Source organism: Terrapene carolina, unplaced genomic scaffold, assembly GCF_002925995.2.
Source record: "Terrapene carolina triunguis isolate 2854851 unplaced genomic scaffold, T_m_triunguis-2.0 Scaffold85, whole genome shotgun sequence".
Classification (NCBI taxonomy): domain Eukaryota; kingdom Metazoa; phylum Chordata; order Testudines; family Emydidae; genus Terrapene; species Terrapene triunguis.
In genome coordinates this window covers 48,177,804-48,199,445 of record NW_020664436.1, presented here as the reverse complement: position 1 = coordinate 48,199,445, position 21,642 = coordinate 48,177,804, and the positions used below count along the sequence as shown (strand labels likewise).

The window sequence follows — 21,642 nt, the reverse complement described above, 5'->3', positions numbered from 1 at the left end:
TCCCCCACTTGCCATTTTTGATGGTTTTGTAACAGCATTCCCTATTTTTGAAAATGTTTTTCTTCGCTCCATTGGTTTGTGAAATACCCACAAAACTAATCAGGGAGAATGACTATAAATAGTCAATAACTGGAAGTGACTTCTCATAATGCTATAAAATGCACAAGATAAACCAAAAAAGATGCCCTGATCTATTGAGAACATTTGGCAACACACTCTCACACTTGCTACTCACATGCACCACCATCCAGCTCATGCACTGCTCCAGAATCGCGCCCCCCGCCCCCACTGTGCACTCCCCTAATAGGAAGAGGGAAGTGAGTAATTTCCACAAAGCAAGGTACTGGAGACGTGAATGTGAGCAAAAGTTTCATAGTGCTTAAAACTGTATATGCCACCTGTGACGGTTCTCAGGGTACCCAGAACTATGAATCACCTTGTTACCCTGGCCTCCAATGAGGAGTCTTTTCTTGTGGTAGCTGGGTGACAGCTCCCTGATGCTGCCAGCTCTTCCTTTGCCAGGCAGGTTAACAATACCTGCACTGCAATCCTGAATCCCTTTGAATCATTCCCCTGTGATACAGCCCAATATTGACTAATCACAGAAATTTCAGATCCTCTGCAATCAAAGGTGCAGTGTACCATAATTTACCAGTTTTACCTTAAACCACGATTACTGTCAGCACAGCACTTGTGAGCTCTTCTAATAAATCAAAATAGGTTTATTTAAGAAAGAATAAAGATTTAACTAGTGAGAAAATGATGGCAACTGCTTACAACACAAAACAGAATCATTAAATGATTTTACACTTATCCAGTTACCTTTCCTAGATAATAAAGTAGGCTTCCCCCACAAACACGAGCCCATTGGAGAGCTGGCTGGTTTCACCAGAACCAGGATAAAAGCTTTCATGGAAGCTCCATGCTCCTTCAGGGATTTCCTCAGTGATGGAGCCACAGTGCCCTTTGCTACACTACAGCACTTACAGCAGTGCAGCTGCACTGATGCAGCACTTGTGGTGGAGATGCTCTAAGCTGACGGGAGAGCTTAACTCCTGCCTCGGTGAGAGGCGGTAACTATGTTGGTGGGAGAAGCTCTCCCGCCAACATAGCAATGTCTATATCGGTGCTTAGGTTAATACAACTTACATGTGGATTATTCACACTCCTGAGTTACGTAAATTATACCAAGTAACCTGTAGCGTAGACAAGGTCTATGTCATACTGAAAACAGGCAGGGTGAATTCCTGCCTTGTTGTAGAGTTTCTTTTCTACCTTTAAATGGTTTTGATTGTTTATCATGGTCTCTCATGGTTTTCCATTGACTGTTTTGGGATGTGGCAAGGATAGACAATAGAACCTTGCATTGCCTAGCCAGCTGACTAGGGACTGATTAGCAACTCCCTCTTGCTTAAATGGATGGATCATCATTGAAACATCACTCAGGTGACTAATTTCTACTCCAAGTCCATAAAGCATACTTTAGATAAATACATTACTCCACAAATATTACCCGTACATACATCTCAATTTTGAGTCTTGACAAGTTACATGCTTTCAGTAGATAGCTTACATGTTACTCTTCATGGATAAATATCCTGTCAGACATGTGTTTGGTGTAGTGAGTTTGTCAGGTTTTAGGTGAGATTTTACAAAGAACAGGGGACCCTCTGCCAACGGGTGTCTGTCACCACCCCCAACTCATGCCACAGTATTTGTGTAGCATATTTCTGTACTGCTACCCTGGAATTATTCTGGGAAGGGTGTTCAAAAGTTTGTAACTTTCTGCCTCCCACCTCCCCCCCCCCCCCCCCCCCCCCCCCCACTCGGCTCCTGGACCAGAGACACTTCCCCTTGACCTCAGGGGAAAAGTACTTCAGGCCTCAATGTCTCCTTTTAGTCCATTGCTTCCCTAGGAGAAGGTCCTCATCTTCCTGGGGAAGCCCTGCAAGGTGGCAGAAGCCTAGGCTTGAAAGCTCTGGTACACATTCATACCTGCAATGTTTCCAAAAGACTGGCCTTATGTGCTTCCTTGCTGCCCATATTTTAGAGTAAAGTTAAAAATTCAACAGACTGAAAGACTGCACATGGCCAAAGGATTAGATACAATTTTTTTTAAATTAAATAGTGTAACAGAGTAAGTCAACTTCACCTGTGAGGGCGGTGGTCTTGGAGGCACTGCAGGGGGGTAGGCAACAACTCCAGCTTGTTGCTGTCCTGTGAAGAGACATAGGTTCTGAATGACAGTTGGATGACAGGGCTATTTCCATAGGTTAGGACATGCTCATTGCAAATATGATGAACGTGTTTAGTTTTCCACTCTGCCAACATGAAAATAAGCTGTGTTATCTGCGCACAAGCTATCATAACCAGGACTGTCCTTCAGTGAGTAACACCACAATTATTCCGTAGCCAAGGATAAAAGGTGTCAGCTATATTTAAGATACAGAGGTAAAATACAACATTAATTAATTCTTATAACAGGTCTCAGGCATAGCCAAATTAGGCCTTAGGATGAGTTAGCTACATTACAAAGGTAAATTAGTATAAGTAAATTGATGATAAGCCTGCTAAACTTGTGTCTGGTTGAGATATCCTGATGTTTTGAAAATAATTACTGAGTATGGATAATAATGTCTACTAGAGATTAGTTGAGACCACAAGATAACTGTTGGTAGTCAGGGTGAACTGAACTGTTAGAAACGTCCTTAACGTTACTGTTACTATGGTGATAAGATGACAAATGTTAGTGAGTATGAGAACTAATGAATTAACCTATGAAAAACAAGGCACCTCAAAAGCAGTGGGGAGTGAAAATTCAAATAACGAAAAGGGGTAAAAACCTTCCTAAATATGTATGAAGCCCAGTGGGTGTCAGTGTAACACATCATAAAAGCTATACCCTGGCCTGTGCCCCTATGGGGTGCGGGGGGGAGGGGAGCGGAGGAGGAGGAGGAGAGAGAGACGTCAGCATGACGATGGTGGTGGTGATGATTAACAGTTGGGGTTTTTCACCAAGGCATGGTGTGAGTAATCCAAATATTACACGTTCTGAATTGGTGTCTCCTTTACCAGACTGCAGTGTGTATTGTATTGTTGGCTATTAAGAGAAATTATTACAGAAAGAGCACTAGATAGCCTCGGTTGTGCACCATGGGGTCCCCCTTCTGTTGATAACCTCTCCGCTATAGTCAATCTTGTGGGCTGAACTCTCACAGATTAAAGTAGGTGTAAGCCCTCACCTTGGGGCAGGTAACTGGTTAAATCAAACCATAACTACAGATAAGGCTACAATACTGTGGCCTCTTTGGTCAAACACAAAATTGGCAAAAGGACAGAGCAAGAGACTGAGAATCAGACCTGGGTTCTACTCCTCACATCATTAGTTTGTTGTGTAAACTTCTCTACACCTCAGGTTTTTTCCCCAGCAGAAAAACCTTTGTACAGTGCTTTAAAGATCATGAGCTGAAATTATAAAGACAGCATCTCTGTCAACAAACAGTAAGTTGCCTGTAAGAATTCTCTGAGGCTATAAATCTATTACCACCCTTTTGCATCTGAATCTGCATCTGTCAAGAACTCCTACCTGCTTCAATTTTGAGCACATTCAATTTGGAATGTGCAGTCCTCAGTTGGGTCACTGGGTTTCGTGGCTCCCATTCACTTGACTACACTGCCTCTCATGCACTGACATTTTATCTAGGAAAATACTGTTTTAATTAAGTTGTTGATTAAGCCACTGTTTTCCTTTAAAAGGGAGTCTAAATTTTAATAAAAGCAATTAGTAGATTTAACACTTTAAGCCTTTCACTTCAAACCTAATGCTGTCTATTTAAAAATAAAGTTAACACTTTCCCCAGAGAAATTTTTTTTTGTTTAAGATAAATATGTACTAAACAAAGTAGCAAACACATGGATGTATAATATACCTACCTGGAGTAACTGTAAAGGATCTGTTCATATCTAAAGATGATGATCGAGAATGTGAAGGATGAGGTCTAGGAGGGGGTGGGGGTGGTGCAGTGTTCTCCGGAGATGTTCCTGAATGGGACCTGCAAAACAAGTAAACCTCTGTAGAGGCTTAGACAGCCAGAACAGTAGAAATTCAGTTGCAAAGTGCAACCCAAAACATCTATATGAAGAAATCTTGTTTCAAGATTAATAGCCGCTACCAGCTCCTTTTCCCCCAGCCAAATTTAGTTTTTAAATCAAAAGACTGGTGTTTCCCGCTTCTGATAACTGAATTTGTTTTTATACCTTTATTTCCTCTTCAAAATCCATATTAGCCCTCCTTATTGCACTCTTATTACCTACTGTAATGTTTGTGGAAGCCTATAGTGTCGGACAGTAGACATCCCAAGTGTTAATTCAGGAGAAGGTATGCAATATCCAACCTAGACTGGAAGTCATTATGATCAGGACTTTTGTGAAACATGTAAGTTTCTGTCAATAGCCTGAATAGGAATTGTTTTCTACTGTTAAGTGGGATGGTGTTAAAGAAAATGGAATTTCTGGTGGCTCTGCCTCACTCATATACAAGTCAGCCTTGAGCATGATCAAGCTGAGGTAGTGTCAGTATATGTTTGCAGATGTGAATGCTAGCTTTTCCATCTGAAGTTTCTATTACCTAGTTCATTTGTTCAGGATCTTGAGAAATACTGCCCTTATTCTTGGGTGTTTTGTTATTTTGTATGAATTTTAAGCTCTTACAAATGCAAGACATAATTAGTAATGTCAAGATCCAAATGCAGATCCTGCAAAGATTTACACCTTTTAGGCAGCGGTTCTCAAACTTTTGTATTGGTGACTCCTTTCACACAGCAAGCCTCTGAGTGTGATCCCTTTTATAAATTAAAAACACTTTTTAAACATTTAACCCTCTTATAAATGCTGGAGACATAGCAAGGTTTGGGGGTGGAGGCTGAGAGCTCGCAACCCCTTGAGGGGTCACAACCCCCCGTTTGATAAGCCCAAACTCAGAATGAGGTTAAAGAGAGATGAAGTCTTATGTTGCTGTAGTACTATCTGAATGAGATTTTTTGTCTAGAGTACTTTTGGTGCACTCATTAAAAAAGAAACTTGGGGGTAAGTCTATACTACAGAGGCCATGTCAGCATAACCCCGCGATGTAGATGCAGCCTACACCGATGGAAGGGGGTTTTCCTGTCTGTGTAGCAACATCACCTCCTCAAGTGACTATGGCTACATCAACAAAAACCACCATCTCAGTAGTGTAAAGATTTATATAAAAGTAGACAAAGAATCAGCTTTGCAATTAAGTAACACTGGAAAACACTAGAAGTTAATTACAAACCCTTTCTGGTTATTTTAACAGTTTTCATAATGTTTACTACATGAAGTCACCCTAATTATTTTAGTTTTAAGATATAACTTTGAAACTGATCCTATGCTGTTTAACAGCAACACTGATTTCCAGTCCTACTGTACAAAGCCCCGCCTCCATACTGGAGATTTTCAGTGCTTTCAAAATCCTCTTATATATGATGTTCTTATTTAGTAAATCATAGCATAGTAGAACCAGAAGGGTCCTTGGGAAGTCATCTAGTCCAGTCCCTGCACTCAAGGCAGGACTAAGTATTATCTAGACCATCCCTGACAGGTGTTTGTCTAACCTACTCTTAAAAATCTCCAATGATGGAGATTCTACAACCTCCCTAGGCAATTTATTCCAGTGCTTAACTACCCTGATAGTTAGGAAGTTTTTCCTAATGTCCAACCTAAACCACTCTTGCTGCAATTTAAGCCATTGCTGCTTAACCTCTGAGGATAGGACAACGAGAACCATTTTTCTCCCTCCTCCTTGTAACAACCTTTTATGTACTTGAAAACTTATGTCCCGCCTCAGTCTTCTCTTCTTCAGACTAAACAAACCCAATTATTTCAATCTTCTCTCAGAGGTCATGTTTTCTAGACCTTTAATCATTGTTGTTGCTCTTCTCTGGACTTATCAAGTAGAATGTTCTCATGACTGAACATGGAATAATAGCTGACTAGCCAATTCCAGGCTTGCCACTGTAATCAAGCAGTGCTGTTCTGCTGCACCAGAAATTTTAACTTTATACATATTAAGGGCAGACTGATACACTTCTACCATATATCACTAGGGAACAGGTTGCCTACACTTTTGATTGTTAAAATAATGGCCACCATGAATCTTTATTTGGCCTTTTAAATGCTAGTTATTAAACAGCCAAAAAGATCATTTGGGAGAGAGGAAGTGTGCTTTATAACTTTTAATATTTCTTGTTACTACTCTACTGACCGTTGCCGAGTTACAGTGCTTCCAATCTGCTCTGGATCTGAAGTATAGGAGTCTGAACTGCTGTAACCATCTGCTGGTAGAATGAAAGTACAAAATTTCATTTTCGTAGTGTTCATTTATCATAATTTAATTATGCTAAAAACAGCAACAGGTTATATTACCTATGCAGCAATAGAAAAGATTATTTCAAGTCCAAAAAAGAAATATGTACCTTATTGTTGTACTTCCCTGTAAGATACCATCTGGGCAGGATTCTAAACCTTGAGTCAAAGTAACTGAATGTCCTCAATGAAAGTAACAATAATACAGTCGTTGGCAGAACAAACTAAGACAATGCCCACTATGTGGGCAAGTTGGTGTATTTTGTTTTTAAAAGATGGAGTAAGACCTAAGAATCAGGCCTATCACTTCAGAACCTTTTAAAATACATCAGATGACAAAAACAAGCAGGTAACGAGTATAGGTTCCTCTATTTTGTGAACAGTTTCTGCAGGACGGAGGCTTGAAGCAGAATTCCTTCCTAGAGGCCAAATCAATTAAAACCTTTGTAAGACGTAGAGAGATCAGGACCATGTAACTGCCCTGACATGTATCTGAGAAGGGAAACAAACCTGAAGCAGGGCAGCAGCTATATCTTGGACTGAATGAACTTTGACATGGGTTTCCAGCTTTAGGCTAGTCAATTTGCAGCAACGTGAGACGCAACCACAGAAATATTTAGATACAATCCTCTTACGTGATAGCACTGCCGTGGGAATTTGTCAAGTTGGGTTGACTGTCAGGATCTAAGTAGCTCAGAGTAGAACCACTAAAAACTTCTCAAGCAGACAGAAAAGGCTCTCACACATGTGAATGTGGAACAAATTGGCAAAACGGGCTCATTAAGGTGGAATTCCATCACAACCTTGAGGAGAATCTCAGATGAGTCCATAGCACGACTTCATTCTGGTGAAGCGTGGTTTACAATCAATAATCACTACAGCATGAGACTTGCTATGACCTGTGGTTAGAAAAGTGGATGCCCACCTAAGAAAATGGAGTCTCAGATAATGAAGTCTCCTTTTGAGTTAGTAATATCTTTGGCAGAATATATTAATCTCTCATGACACAAAGGGCTTCCAAAAAAGAGTCAATTCCCACAAGAACCTGAAAACAAGGTGAGACAGTGACACTGGTCAACTGGTTCATGAGATGCCAAAATAACTGACAAATGTAGTTGGATGAAGTTAGTCTAAATTAATCTCAGAGGTCAAGAAGCTGGTGAAGAACAGGTAAAGAGATCCACATTTCCCTGTTTATAGCTCAAATCTTTTTCTATCTACCATTTTAAGCATCAGCATTAATTTAGAAGAGTTCCTCCAGGATGCATCATGCCTATCTAGAATTTCTCTGGCCAAAAACCAATTTGGGTCCCTGAGATCCATGACACAGAAGTTTCCTCATCTTTAATTACCAGGAAGCATGTAGAATAAAATCCCACCTATCTCATTGGCATGAGTCTGGATTTCCGATAGTATCTTTCACAAATAAGAGTATGTTCAAAAGCATTCTTGGCTGAGTAAGAGGAGGGATTCAATAGGACTTTAAGAAAACCTAATTTTTTGGCTCTACAGAATATGTTTAGGACCCACATTATACCCCGGACAAAAGGTTACAGTATGGCTCCAAAAAACAGGAGTTCCTGGCAAACTGGCTAGCAATATATTCTAGAACCCTTAAAAATGTTTGGTGCTCATTGAAAGGAAAATTAAAACCTTTATGTTGCTGCTGATATGGAGGCAGAGTGCCCTGAGCACCTTAGAAGTCAGCTGCTGACATAAAAGCTTGCTTTTTAAGTGAGGCATATTTTCCCTCCCTTCAGAGATGGACCAGAAGGACAAGACAGACTAAAAAGAATGAAGGGTAGCCTTTGACTTCATTGCCTTCTGTAGAAAGACATCCACTCATTTTATAGAGGTGTTGTGTAGCCTCCAACAAGCTATAAGTGTGTAGTGTTGACTTCAAACACTGAGACCAAAGGATACTGGGGACTGTGCTGGAATCCCTGGTGGAAAATATATTGCAGGATGCTTCAGTGGTGAAGCTACCTAGCTGGGACTAGAGAGAAGCTGGGTGGTACAGACAGAGGCCCAGTGATCAACTGTTAAAGTCAACTCAGGCTAATGATCTGAGGATTACTCTTTTGGAAGCTATGCCCCAAAAAAGTAGACTGCCAACCACCATCCGTGCTCAACGGACCAAGTTCCCTTGCTTTATAAAAGCTTCTTATACATCTTACAGAGGAAACCTGGAGATTATCTTCATTCTGATCTTTAAATGATCAACTGGCATAGCACTTAGTTTTCATAAATCCACAGAAGAGTATTAACCTTCTGTGTTGGGTATAGATTGGCTTTCTAAATTTAGAATGAACCATTGTCACTGAACTGCTACATCTGATACCACTTTCAACACCACTTCCTTTATTCTGTCTCATATCAGGATAAGAAATAATGGACAAAAATATAGAACCTCAGTTTGGTGGGGGGGTCCTATCCGAGTATCGAATACATTCATGAATACTCTACATGGCACAGAGTGAAATGGAACTACATTATTTTGATGTGACTCTGGTCTTAAGGCAATTATATGTAAGGAAGCCTCCTTCAAGTCTACAGAAATGAGAAAAGTGTTGTAATATAAGCTAGCTATATAGTGGATGAAGTGGTCTGTATCTTAAGCCTGGTGCATTGTTTGTGGAGCCACTCAATGTCCAAGATGCCTCTTAGTCAACCAGATTTCTATAGAGAGCAGTAAAGGATGGTAAACCTCTCTGGGCAAGAAACTTGCTTTGTCACTCCAACAGAAAATTACTGGATTTTTTTTGTAATAGAATGGTTACTTCTAAATACACCTCTACCCCAATATAACGTGACACGATATAACACGAATTTGGATACAATGCGGTAAAGCAGTGCTCTGGGGGGGCGGGGCTGCGCACTCCGGTGGATCAAAGCAAGTTCGATATAACACGGTTTCACCTATAATGCGGTAAGATTTTTTGGCTCCTGAGGACAGCATTATATCGGGGTAGAGGTGTATGTTTGGATAAGGCAATTTGGGCATTATACAATTAACTGTAACAGTACTTCCCTTCCCTTGATGACACTGGAGGAGCGTGAGCAACTCCTATAAGGATGGGGAAACATAACTCTGCAAAAGTCCACTCTTGCACATAGTTTAGAATTCTCCTAATTCTGTCGGCCATGCTAGTTTTCTACTGGTCTGAGTAAAACTTTCTAAAAGGGAAGTACTGCAGGAGTGTATTCCCAGAGAGAACACCACTTTATTTTCAGGTAGGCAATAGCCAGTTCAGGGAGGAAAAAAGCTGCGTTCCAGAGGTCTGTTTACCAGCTTCTTTGTAACCAACTACCCCATTCCCCAGGGTATTCCAGTATATCCTGGGATGGCAGTCGGGTCTGCAAATCTTCTATGCCCCCTACATCTGATGGTTCTAGAATTTCTTAAACCCAATAGCAAAAGCTTACATGATTTAAGCAGAACTTAACCTAATTTAAATAAGTAATGGATTCAAAATAATTTCTTACTGAAAGGTTCTCTTATGCAGCACAGCTCAGATCTTTTGGGTTTTTTTCCTTCCTTTTTTTTTTTTATAAAGCCTGGAAAAAAATGACAATTTTCTCCTTGCTCCAAATATTACTTTTGTTCACTTCTTCTCATGCAGGGACTCTGCAATTCCAGCTCTAGAGGAGTTCAAGTGGCTAGGCAGACTGCAAGCCAACCTCTTCTCCAGCTACCCCTTTCTAAAGAAAGGGTTTATCCTCTTCCCCCGTACAATCAAGTAACCTGTGCAGAGAGAGACGACCAAGCAATGGTAGTGTCTAAAAAGATCTTTTCACTTCCTGTTTGTTGGGAAATTTCATCCCTTCCTCTTGAATGTGGACCTGGCCACAGTTATCCATGCACTCATTACCTCCAGACAGGATTACTGAAATTCCCTGTATCTGAAGCTGAATGTGAAAATGCACAAGAACCTCCATGGTCTAGGCTTCCGTGAGCACATCAGACCCTTGCTTGAGTCCCTCCACAGGTTCCCAGTCATTTTCAGATGCCAGTTTAAGGTCTTGGTTCCGATCTTCAGAAAAGTTTATGGTTCAAGCCCCAGATACATTAAAGACTGAATCTGATCTGTGAATCACCAAGAGAGTTGCACTCCTCTAGGGAAATGCAGACCACAAAGCCCAGAAGGAAGCACTGGAGAGCTAAGAAAAAAGCACTCTCAGTCAAGGAGATCTGGCTATGAAACAAGCTTCCAGAAGACAGGTAAGTCCCATCTGATTGTCCATAGGAAACTGCAGAATTTTCCTCTTAGAACAAGTCTATTTACCACAGCAAGAACAATACTCCCTCCTCCCCAAATGCAACAGAGGGTCCTGTGGCACCTTTAAGACTAACAGAAGTATTGGAGCATAAGCTTTCGTGGGTGAATGCCCACTTCATAAGACGCAAGTCTTAAAGGTGCCACAGGACCCTCTGTTGCTTTTTACAGATTCAGACTAACACGGCTAACCCTCTGATACACTACACTCCTCCCCAAATGACTCCTTCCTCGCTCCCTGCCCAAAAAGCCACCCCACAAATCAACCAAAAACTAAACAAAATAAAGTCCTCAAGTAGAATTTTTACGCTGAAAAAGGGAGACAAGCTACAGGCTCCACGAAGTTCACTACGGACCTTGCTATTCATTTCATGTGGAAGGTGCTCAGACACTATGGTGATGCGCAGCTCTATAAATTCCTCAGAAAGGAATAAGGTAACCCCCCTGGGCTACCTGATCCCCCTCATCTGTTAGTCCATGATGAGGAAAAAATCCTTAAAGAGACCGTCTCACAATTTGTGTGTCACAATGTAAGAGACAGTCAGTTCCAATTGCATTAACTGGTTTCTTGAGGTATACAGATTAGCATAACCTTCCAAATTATTTTCTATATTTACTTGTTTGTAATGGCATTTTACAATTTCTCCGGGGAAAGGCATAGGCTTCCAGTGTTTGAGAAGGGTCTTGGATTTGAGACAGCCAACTTCAGCAGAACATCAGGCCACTAACTGACCTCTATTTTCTTTTATTCCACTACCCTCTTCTTTACAGGAATAATTCTTCCTGGTATATCCAGAACTGCAAGACCTTTTACTTCTATTAAGGCCTTGTAGGATGTAGAATTTCTCTCCCCACATAATGATTTCCAGCACTTTCAGATTTGTCCAGTAGGCTGCCACACACTGATTTGGGCTGAGGATACCAATCTTTTGGATTGTGTTTTGGCCGTCCACAAACAGAACCATAGATACAGCCTTGTAACTGATTTCAATGCCTTTAAGCCCTAGGGGGGAAATGGAATGCATTCATACAGGTGTGCCACTAAATAGAGACAGTTGAGATCTTGTTCACAATACTTTAGACATTTTTTTTATCTTGTACTTGGATTAAATCAGTGTTTAGTTTCTTCCATCAAGCTAGCATAGACTAGCTAAGAACATGGACAAAGGGAAGGCTTGACTCTTACTTTCACTTCCAAAACATCTGTTTTTCTGAGGAAAATTCACCCTTGGTAGGAATTACTCTCAACTTAGAAGTGGCTGCAAGAGATTTTTAAGAATTCACTTTACTGAAAACTCATGTAACTGCACTACTTTGGCTGGGAAATACAATATTTATTAAATTATATCCTCCACAACTGGATTTAGAAGCAAAGTGGATTCTCTTTTTGATTAGCGGTAAGAAGCTACTTCCTTATTAATATCCTCTCAGCTTCTTTCTTCAGGCTCAGTTTAGATAATTTCACCCTATGGTCAGAAAGGTTAACAGCCTTCCATATGATGCTAGGTCAGACTTTTGGAGTTGGATAATTCTCCTTCTTGTATAGGGGATCATGGTGCATAAAAATTTTTTCACTTCTCACATATTTGCTTCCCTCTTTTATATATATATTTTTAAAACTTCTGGATGAGAGAAGTCAATAGGTGCCTTCATTTCTTCACCACCTGCACCTTGTCCATATCATGGCTAGAGAAAACATCTCTGCTCAATGACCTTTGACATGCCTACATTTACCCAGTAGGGCAGAAGATTACACAACGGTATAAGACGGGTTGCTGGCACATTGCTGAAATAAAAAATATACAGGCTAGCATGCTGGGAATTATAGAATTAGAAGAGGCATGGCATTTGCCTTCTCCTGTTTAGTGGCTGCAGGTTGCTCTAACAAGGAGTTAGAGCCAGAAAGGGCCCTTTCAGAATTCAGGCCCTGAATGCAGCAGCAGTCTCCCACTATAAGACAGCATGTCATTGCACATTTTCTCCACCATACTGGAAGACTTCTGAGTAAGGACTGGGCACTCTGCACCAGGAAAAGGGACAGGGAAAGAGGAGGGGCCTGAAAAGAAGTGACCCTGAAAGAAAACTATACCACTGAAACTGAGTTGAAGAGTAAGGGAAATGCTTTTGCCAAAAAGGGATCTATTGACTGCCTTATACGGCTGTTGCAGAATGTTCTGCCAACTGATGCCATGTGGGGCACTGAGACAGTTTTAGCTGCCTCCATACTTCATGACAACGGATCCAGGAGGACTAATGTCAGATATTGATTTTTAATGAAGGAAATTATACAATATAATGAACAAAGTGAAGGAAAAACAGTTTCAGGAATAAAAACAAAGAGATAAAATACTTTGACTGACATCTGATTTGTGACTAGTCTGTGTGATTACACATAGAACAGGCTAATAAAATTGGTATAGTACAATATATATATTTGGTGTAGAGAATATTAAAAACCAAGTTACTGCAACCAGGGTAAACAGAGGGTTGACAAGTTAACTGTACCTAGAAAAAAAATGTCAAAAGTTCATCACAAGAAATTGTGGTATTTTGGCTCACAATTTTTCAAAGAAACTGAAACAGTGACAGCAGATGCCTCCCTTTGGTATAAAACCGTTTTCTAATCTTCAAAAAATATGTTATTTGGTTTTGAGACAAGAGTGGGATCAAATTCTACTTAAAGCTATTTCTGCTGGAGATAAAGAATAGTGCAGCCAATTTACATTTCTGAGATTATGTCTGAGAACAGGAAAATAGTCTTATCAGTTAAAATAAGACAGTTAATTTCTTACCAGATTTAGGATTAGATCCTCAAATGGCCTAAATTGGCACAGTTCCAATAAAGAAGCCAGAGAAGCTAAACCTATTTTTATCTGCTATTATCTATCCCTTTATCTTTTTGTAAGACAGGAAGATACTTCCCAAGTCAAAATACAATGTTGGACATTTGTTTTAAGAAGTTTCTTGCTTTTCAGGAACAGTTTGTGCTCTTATTAGCCGGAGACATCAAGAACAATAATTCAGGTTGACATTCCTTTAAAGTGTGATAAATGGTTTAAAACAGTGATGACCAACCTAATTACACAGGAGGACCACAACTAAGCACAACCTTGTTTGAGCCAAACAGATTCTATATACTTTTGTGTAGCTGAAAATGATGTAAACATGACAACAAAACACTAATGAATCAGCCGTTCGTATACTGTGTTGAAGCAGGCCGTGGGTCTTATGAAATGCTCTGGTGGGCCTTGTATAGCCCGTAGGCCATAGGTTGGGCACCCCTGGGTTAAAAGTTGCTTTGATACTTACCAACTGTATTTCCAGCTACAAATTTTGATGAACTCATATTATTTTCTTCTGAGAGGTCAGGTGGTTTCACAAGTAGAGGGCTAGTGGGATTAGCAAGATCTAGGTGGAAAAAAGATTATTGCTATTCTTTTTATGTAAGATTAAGTGATATACAAAATACACTGAAACTATCCTTCTCTTCGGGGGCCAAGTCTTTATTAACGAAAGTTCAGCCCTAAACCAAAATTTTGCACTTGATTGGAATTTTAGATGGATAAACTACAATGATACTATCCACACCATTATAATTTTAAACACAAAAACTATTCATTCATAAATAAAAATTAAACTTTGAAACTTTACATTTCAATATTGGTATATAATTGCACTGGTTAATATGCATATATCTAATAATTTTTCCAAATATACAATCTTATAAAATATTCATTTCTTGTGTCAGTGGTGAAATGCCTGAGCGTATGTATCCTTGCACGCTTTAAGACATTCGTTTTGCCCTTCTATGTAATATTGTAAAATTATAGTCAAGTTTATAAAATTTTGCAGTTTTAGGATTTATTAAGTTAACAATATGGGTCCCATTGTGCTAGGCACTATACAAACATGACATAAGCAAGTCCCTGCATCAGAGCGCCTACCTTGATTATAAACTCTTTGGGGCAGGGGCCATTTATTATATATCTACGCAGTGCCTAGCAAAATGGGACCATGTCCTCTAGGTACGACCATAATAATGTACATTGGCGTAAGACATGACATCAGACAAGTATGCCTTTAAGAGAAAAACAATTTTCATTTTATATAATGCCCTTGTCAAAAGTTCTAAATGAATTTATAATAAAAGGTTAGACATTTAAAAAATAAAATCTAAATTGATATATTCACTGATGCACATCAAAAGACAACAAAAAAAACACCCCTCACTTTACTTCCCCACTCTTCTGAAAATCATAGGACAGTAGGCTTTGCACCATGCCCTGGAGGTCAATAAATTCCAGACTAAAGAATCTTCCCCTACAGACTATTAATTCAAGCACCTCATATGATCACAAACCCCAGAGTACAGCAAAAAGCAGTGATCTCAGATACACAAGACCCAAATCGCAATGGGTTTTACAGTTAAAGCTTAATAACCTGAATTGCATTTGGAAACAAATGAGATGTCAATCAATTTATGATTCACTGGTGAAGTGAACCCCATATGAAGAGTACTGGTAAACAATCTGGCAACTGCTATCTGTACTAAATGAAGTTTCCAGGTGGTGTGCAAATGAAGCCCAAATAGAGTGTGAATAGGTATGAGTAAATGTGGCAAAACCTGCACCATAGAGACAGGCTTTATCTCCCCTCACAGATCCAAAAGGAACATGCTCTTGGCTGCTCCCGCTATCTGGAAATCTCTAGAATTTAGTGTTAGCACATTATAGAAGCCCACTCCAACCCCTTCCCCCCAGCAAAAAAATGAAGATTAGAGACTGGGAAATAATACAGCAAGATTGTCAGAATCAAAAGGTGTTGGAGAATGGGCATAGAAATCATTTGAGGAAGGCTAGCAGGTTTCAAATGGATAAGATGAAAGCCTCCAGCAGTAGCAGACCAAATCTCACCCATTAGATTTTACTAAATAGAACCGACCACACTAAGTAACAGGTCATAGTCCAGAGCTCCCCAAGCACCTCAAGAACTTGAATATGCAAATCTGGGAAAGTTCTCCCACTCCTGACCCAGATCTGCATCTTGATGCTTCCAATCTACTCCAAGCAATCTTATCCTAGAAGCAGATGGAGAAATCCTCACAGCAACCATCAACCCTCTAAATCATTGGGTCAGAATGCTCCTTTAATTCATGAGGTTCTCCACCACTTGGAATAGTTACACTGGTTGGATCCCCTGATACTATTGTCTAAGTGCAAGGACACAAGGCAGAATTGTTATGCAAGAAAATCAAGCTCTAAAAGTCATCACCACATAAGTATACAGTAAGATGTTATATGAACACAGCAGCTGGTTTCATAATTAGCACAAGAATATAGCTTACCACTTCCAGTTCTTTTAAGTTCCATTTCCTGCATGTGGATTTTGCTTGGAGTCATTCGAATGGGAACCGGGTGAACAATAGCAGTATCCTGCAGAGAAGGAAGAAAAGTTTTTATTTTAGCTTTAAAATGATTCCATTAAGAGCTGCTTTTGACTGCATTCAGTGGCAGTTCCCAAGCTTATATTCATAAGCAAACATTTTTACTGAGTTCCTATGAACTTGATACTATGGTGATCGGTGGCAATATAAAACCCTGAGATAGAACAGGTTTCAGATTGGTAGCCGTGTTAGTCTGTATCAGCAAAAACAACGAGGAGTCCTTGTGGCACCTTAGAGACTAACAAATTTATTTGGGCATAAGCATCTGATGAAGTGGGTTATAGCCCACGAAAGCTTACTGCCCACATAAATTTGTTAGTCTCTAAGGTGCCACAAGGACTCTCTTTTTTTGGGGGGGGAGGGGGGAGATAGAACACTATCCATAACAAATATCCTTAAACTCAGTGCAAGTGTACAGGTATTTAGACTTCCCCACAGTGGTCTCAACTTTGGTCCCTGGTTCATAGAAGTCTGCTGGTCACATTGTGCTAGCTGTGTCTGTAACTGCTAAACTGCATCCAAAGACAGCTAAATACCTTAAATACTTTCCATTATTACCTCTCCCTATAACCAGATGTTGTGGTTGCCACAGGTGTCTTGTATGTCCATGAAATAGGAGATGTAGTCCATGCTATGAAATACTCAATTTCTTTTTAAACTTAAGATCAGGATCTTTAGATGTAGACATTTCAGAGTGCCCCATGTACTTCTGATGCTTCAAAAATTTAAAAATTAGAATATCCTGGAAACTCTTATGGGCTTGATAGTCTAAAAATTCTACTGTACAGTAAAATTCAAACTATTTCAAGGAGCCCATTAATATCTTACAAAGCATGATGGAAGCTTTTTTTTTTTTTTTTTTTTTTTGCTTTTTTTTCTTTTCCAAGATACCCTTCAAGAGATGTCTAACATGCCACCTAAAGGCAGAGATAGTGGCTCTAAATGTCAGCAACAGTTATCTATATGAAGTACTTCTATGGCCATTGTCAGATGAAATGGGCTAAGTCATGCTTTATAAAGGGCTACCAGATCTTGCACTCATATCCCCACCAAAGCCAAGCTCTGCACTCGAGTGCTCAATTCCCACTGAAGGCAATGGCAAATATGCATATGTATCTGGGAGGAGAACAGTCTTAAATTTAAAATTGCTCTTGAAAACTACACACTTTAAACTGTGTTCAGTTAGCTCATTTTAACAAGGCCGAGTATATGTATATAACATGAATAATTTCTACACTGTTTAAGCTAACCTGCACTGTACTGGGAAGATAAAAAGTTTAAATGTATACTGCAAATGTAAACAGAACACTTCCTTACCACAGTTCAAACTGTGAACTATGAACATTAAAAGATCTTTAGGCATGAACATGGTTTAAGAGGATATCATACTTTCTATGTAAGTTTTTATATACAGATCAGTCTTCTATTGTAGTGATCAACTGTCCTTTGCTTCTGAATGATCCATATGTACTCTGAAGTGTGGCTATTACAAATCTTGTGTGATTGAAATTTAGAATAGCTTGATATAATATTGCCCAACTTAGTTAAGGGCAAGTCAGTGACAAAAGGCACGTTTTATTTTTTACTGATGGATTTGAAAATGCAATTTCAGCTTTCCCAAACCCAAACTATAAATTCAGTATTACTCCTCTCTTCCTTATTCCTCACATGTAAGTTCCACCCCCCCCCCCACTATTTTATTTTGGCTCAGCAAGCTGTTTTCTCCTACAGCACAGAGGGTTTTGAATAAAGTTAATTTTGTGACTGCTCTTTCGTCAGTCACTAAGGGATGTTCCAGATAAATGACTCCCTGGTTCTGAAAGGCAGGAGCAAGCCACGTCAAGTTTTAGTATTTTAAACTCTGCGCTGTGGTGTCATTGTCCAAGATCTCTATGATATGAAGAGGTGGCAAAACAACACTAACTTGGATTTGCTGGTATTCAGTTTTCTGGTAGCAGAATATATGAACAAAATTAAATTGATTTCATCTTGCCAAGATTCAAGTAGTTATGTTAGCAATAAAACTAAGCTTCATACCTGCCTAATAGTCTATAACAATCTAATTTTGCAAGCAGTGTTACTGCTTTATACTGCTTGTTACATTTCAAAAGTCAAGGATATGTCAAGACTTTAAGAAGGTGATTAAGCCAATATTTAATATACACAATATAGAAAAATCAATCTGTAAAATCATCCACAGGACAGGAAAATATATTTCCCATCTCAGTTGATTCCTTGTCATTTTTGCTAATTACTGCTAAAAATAAGTTACTGACTACAAGTTGAACAAAGCACTGCAATAGCTACAGTTCTTGATTAGCTAAGCATTTGCTAATAAATATGCTGTAAGAAATGGAGGCATTTAATAGCTGTAAAGTGCTTTAACATTCCTCCATGAAGGAGTAATTAGCTTTAGGTAAGTTATGTTTACACTGAGGAATAGGGATAAGTACATAAGAACAGTCATACTGGGTTAGACCAATGGTCCATCCAGCCCAGTATCCTCTCTTCTGACAGTGGCCAATGCCAGATGTTTCAGAGGGAATGAACAGAACAGGTAATCAAGTGATCCATCCCCAATCACCCATTCCCACCTTCTGGCAAACAGAGGCTAGGTACATTTCAGAGCATGGTTTTGCATCCCTGCCCATCCTAGCTAATAACCATTGATGGACCTATCCTCCATGAACTTATCTAGTTCTTTTTTGAAACTTGTTACAGACTTGGCCTTCACAACATCCTTTAGCAAAGAGTTCCACAGGTTGACTGTGCGTTGTGTGAAGAAATATACAAACAGAAAGAAGGCAATGTATTTATATTAAGTTGTAAGGCAGATGTTTTAATTTGATTTTTTTTTAAATCACACATTCGAGGGAAGCTTTTGGACTAAGTTTTTTGGGACAGGGACTATTTATACAGTGCCTACCACAGTGGAGGTCTGATTGTGGCTGGGATCGCTAGACGCTACTGTAATACAAATATATTGGCAACAATGGTATTAACTCAGACTTTGCAGAGTTATTAAATTTTTAAAAATCATTTATATAATCTCTAAGATTTTATGAAATTAAACAAATTTAATACAGTAAGATATGTACTGGCCCCTACACCTAAGCAAGGTGTTAACTACTACTCACTATTCACAGGACTGCTGCAGTTTCTAATGCTGCAATTAGTGCAATTGTACTATTGTTAGAGTAACTTGATAGCAGTATTATGTATGACTATGAAGTACCACACCAATTTTGGAATATAACAAGAACATGAAGTTTTATATGGATGTTCAGATAATCTGGATAAGTCAGTTATGAATCTATGTGCACAAAACCAACAAGGCATAAAGAGAAGAGAGCTATGCTGAAGTCCAAGTTTGGGTGACATAACTGAAGGATTTAATAAGACTATTGGTTCACTGTGGCTCTATGGATTATATTTTGTTTACATTCAAAAAGTTTTAAATGAAGTGTAATAAAATGTATACATCTATCAGTAAGTGTGTCACAAATCATTTCCTTACACAGATTTGATAGCACTTTTATCACATCAAAATCAAGAAAAACATTTCCTGTACTCAGCTATTAAGAGTGAATGGAAAAAAAGGAAATCCCTCTTCCCATCATAAGTAGACAAAATTAATAAGCCTGCCACCAGTCCCAACCAAGCAAGAATCATGCATAATAGCTAAAAACACAATGTATGGAAATTCAGTGTTAATAAAATTAATTTCAAACAAGCAAGCTAAGTGATTGACTTACAGGATCAGCTGGTGCAATGTTAGAATCAAATTGGGTCAGAGTTTGTGAGCTTGAAGAGCGTTCACTAAATGTCTCCCACTGCTGAACAGACAGAGGAGAGACAAGTCAGCATGATGAGAAAGATGAGTAAAAGATCACTGGAGAAGAAATTTAGCATAGTAGTTCAGAGGTTGCACTGGAGTTTGTTTGTGTATCATATTGGCTTGACTTGGAACAAAACATACATTAAGGGAATATTTCACAGTTTCAATAGGACATTGATATGCAACCAAAAGTATTACCTTTCTCTAAAGTTCTGATCAGAACTGTGTGCACCACACTGAAAATGTATATATGCACACAATTTAGAAGCTTTTTATGTGAAAGAAATATGCAAACTGTTGATATACATACAAGATAGAGAAATGGTTAAAACATTCAGATTCTGTAATAACAGAAGTGGTGCCACATCTTGTACATATTCATAACTATAAATCCTATGCAGAGGCTTCTTATGTTTATATAGTGGCAAAATCAAAAAAATGTTTAACATTTAGTGTTTATAGTACTCTCGCAAAAAAGTCATATAAAACACTGAATTGAGCATAGAATATTCTAATTAAAACAATCCAATTTGACTTGCCAGTGAACCCCCTAAGAAATTATTCTATTCTGCATGAGCACATTTAATTATTTTTTTACAAAAGTGCATAAGTTTTTAAATTATAACGGAAACAATGCAAGTAATTAATGAGTTCAAACACATTTGAGTTTATCAACCAACAACAAGTCAACCTCTGATCAGCTCTACAAGAAATGGGCCATGCTATATTACAATACATAATTGCCAAACACGGTCCTCATGCTTGAAGAAAAAAAAAAATGCAGCCGCAACCGGAGCAATTGAGAATCAAAGATCAAATGACTCTTTGCAAGAAGAATGCTGAATGAGTTACACGTCTTGTAATTAGTAGAATGGTGAGTAAATATTAGTCAAACTTCATTTCAAACAAACACTGGATCAGAAGATTTTTGGGAGAACGAAGGTTTTTTTTTTTACAAAATGGTGTTAGTAGCCGCATTGAAATCATATATTCCATTGTCCAATTCCTACAAAATGGAACATTTCCAGAATATGCAGAAAAGAATATAGTATTTAAAGGCAAACCATACTCATGCATTGCCTACCACCAAGCCATTTTCTAGGGATTTGTCTGCAAAAGCTATTCAGGAACAACTCCGAGTGTGGACTCATTTATTGTGGCATAAGAATGCCAGGTTCCTGTGTAGCTTAACCCACTTTAAAAGTACATCAAGCAAAACAGGAGGAAGGCACACTTATTCTGAAATAACTGTCCAAACATGGAGATATTCAGGAATATCTGTTTTTGAACAGCTATTCCTGAATAACTCCATGTATAGACAAGCCCTTGTAGCCCTTCAATAATCCCTTTGAGACCACATGAAGCCAGTATTTTATGAGCAATTAAGACTCAAAGTATCTGTGTTACTAAAGCAATGCTAGTTCTTCCATTTCTTATAAGGTACATATCAAATACTGGTATTAGCACGGACATACCTGTATGCTGAACCATAAGATCCTACGTTAGATTGCTTACCTTATAATTATACTTCTTGAAAAACATAGTGCATGACACTCATTCTTGGATCTCAGCTCACAAGTGCCAGACAGGCAGAACTCCTCCTTAGGGTATTAATGTTTTGTTTTTAATCTCTAAGCACAGAAGAATGTGGGCTTGTCTACACTTACCAGGGGATCGACAGGTGGTGATCGAGGCATCGG

The 21,642-nt window shown here is 39.0% G+C and overlaps 1 protein-coding gene across 5 annotated transcripts in view; it reads right to left on the bottom strand.

Annotated features, from left to right (window-relative positions):
* The window catches only part of REPS1 (RALBP1 associated Eps domain containing 1), a 107,700-nt gene that overhangs the window by 7,902 nt on the left and 78,156 nt on the right, over positions 1–21,642 (bottom strand). For 3 of the 5 annotated variants that reach the window (XM_024194919.3, XM_024194922.2, XM_024194923.2), the window contains exons 10-15: positions 19,860–19,940; positions 16,006–16,093; positions 13,971–14,069; positions 6,284–6,356; positions 3,934–4,052; positions 2,153–2,217 (exon numbers count right to left, since the gene is read on the bottom strand). In XM_024194919.3, coding sequence (XP_024050687.1) covers positions 2,153–2,217; positions 3,934–4,052; positions 6,284–6,356; positions 13,971–14,069; positions 16,006–16,093; positions 19,860–19,940 — 525 coding nt within the window. The remainder of the gene's footprint in view (positions 1–2,152; positions 2,218–3,933; positions 4,053–6,283; positions 6,357–13,970; positions 14,070–16,005; positions 16,094–19,859; positions 19,941–21,642) is intronic. The other 2 variants (XM_024194920.3, XM_024194921.3) reach the window with 2 other exon arrangements.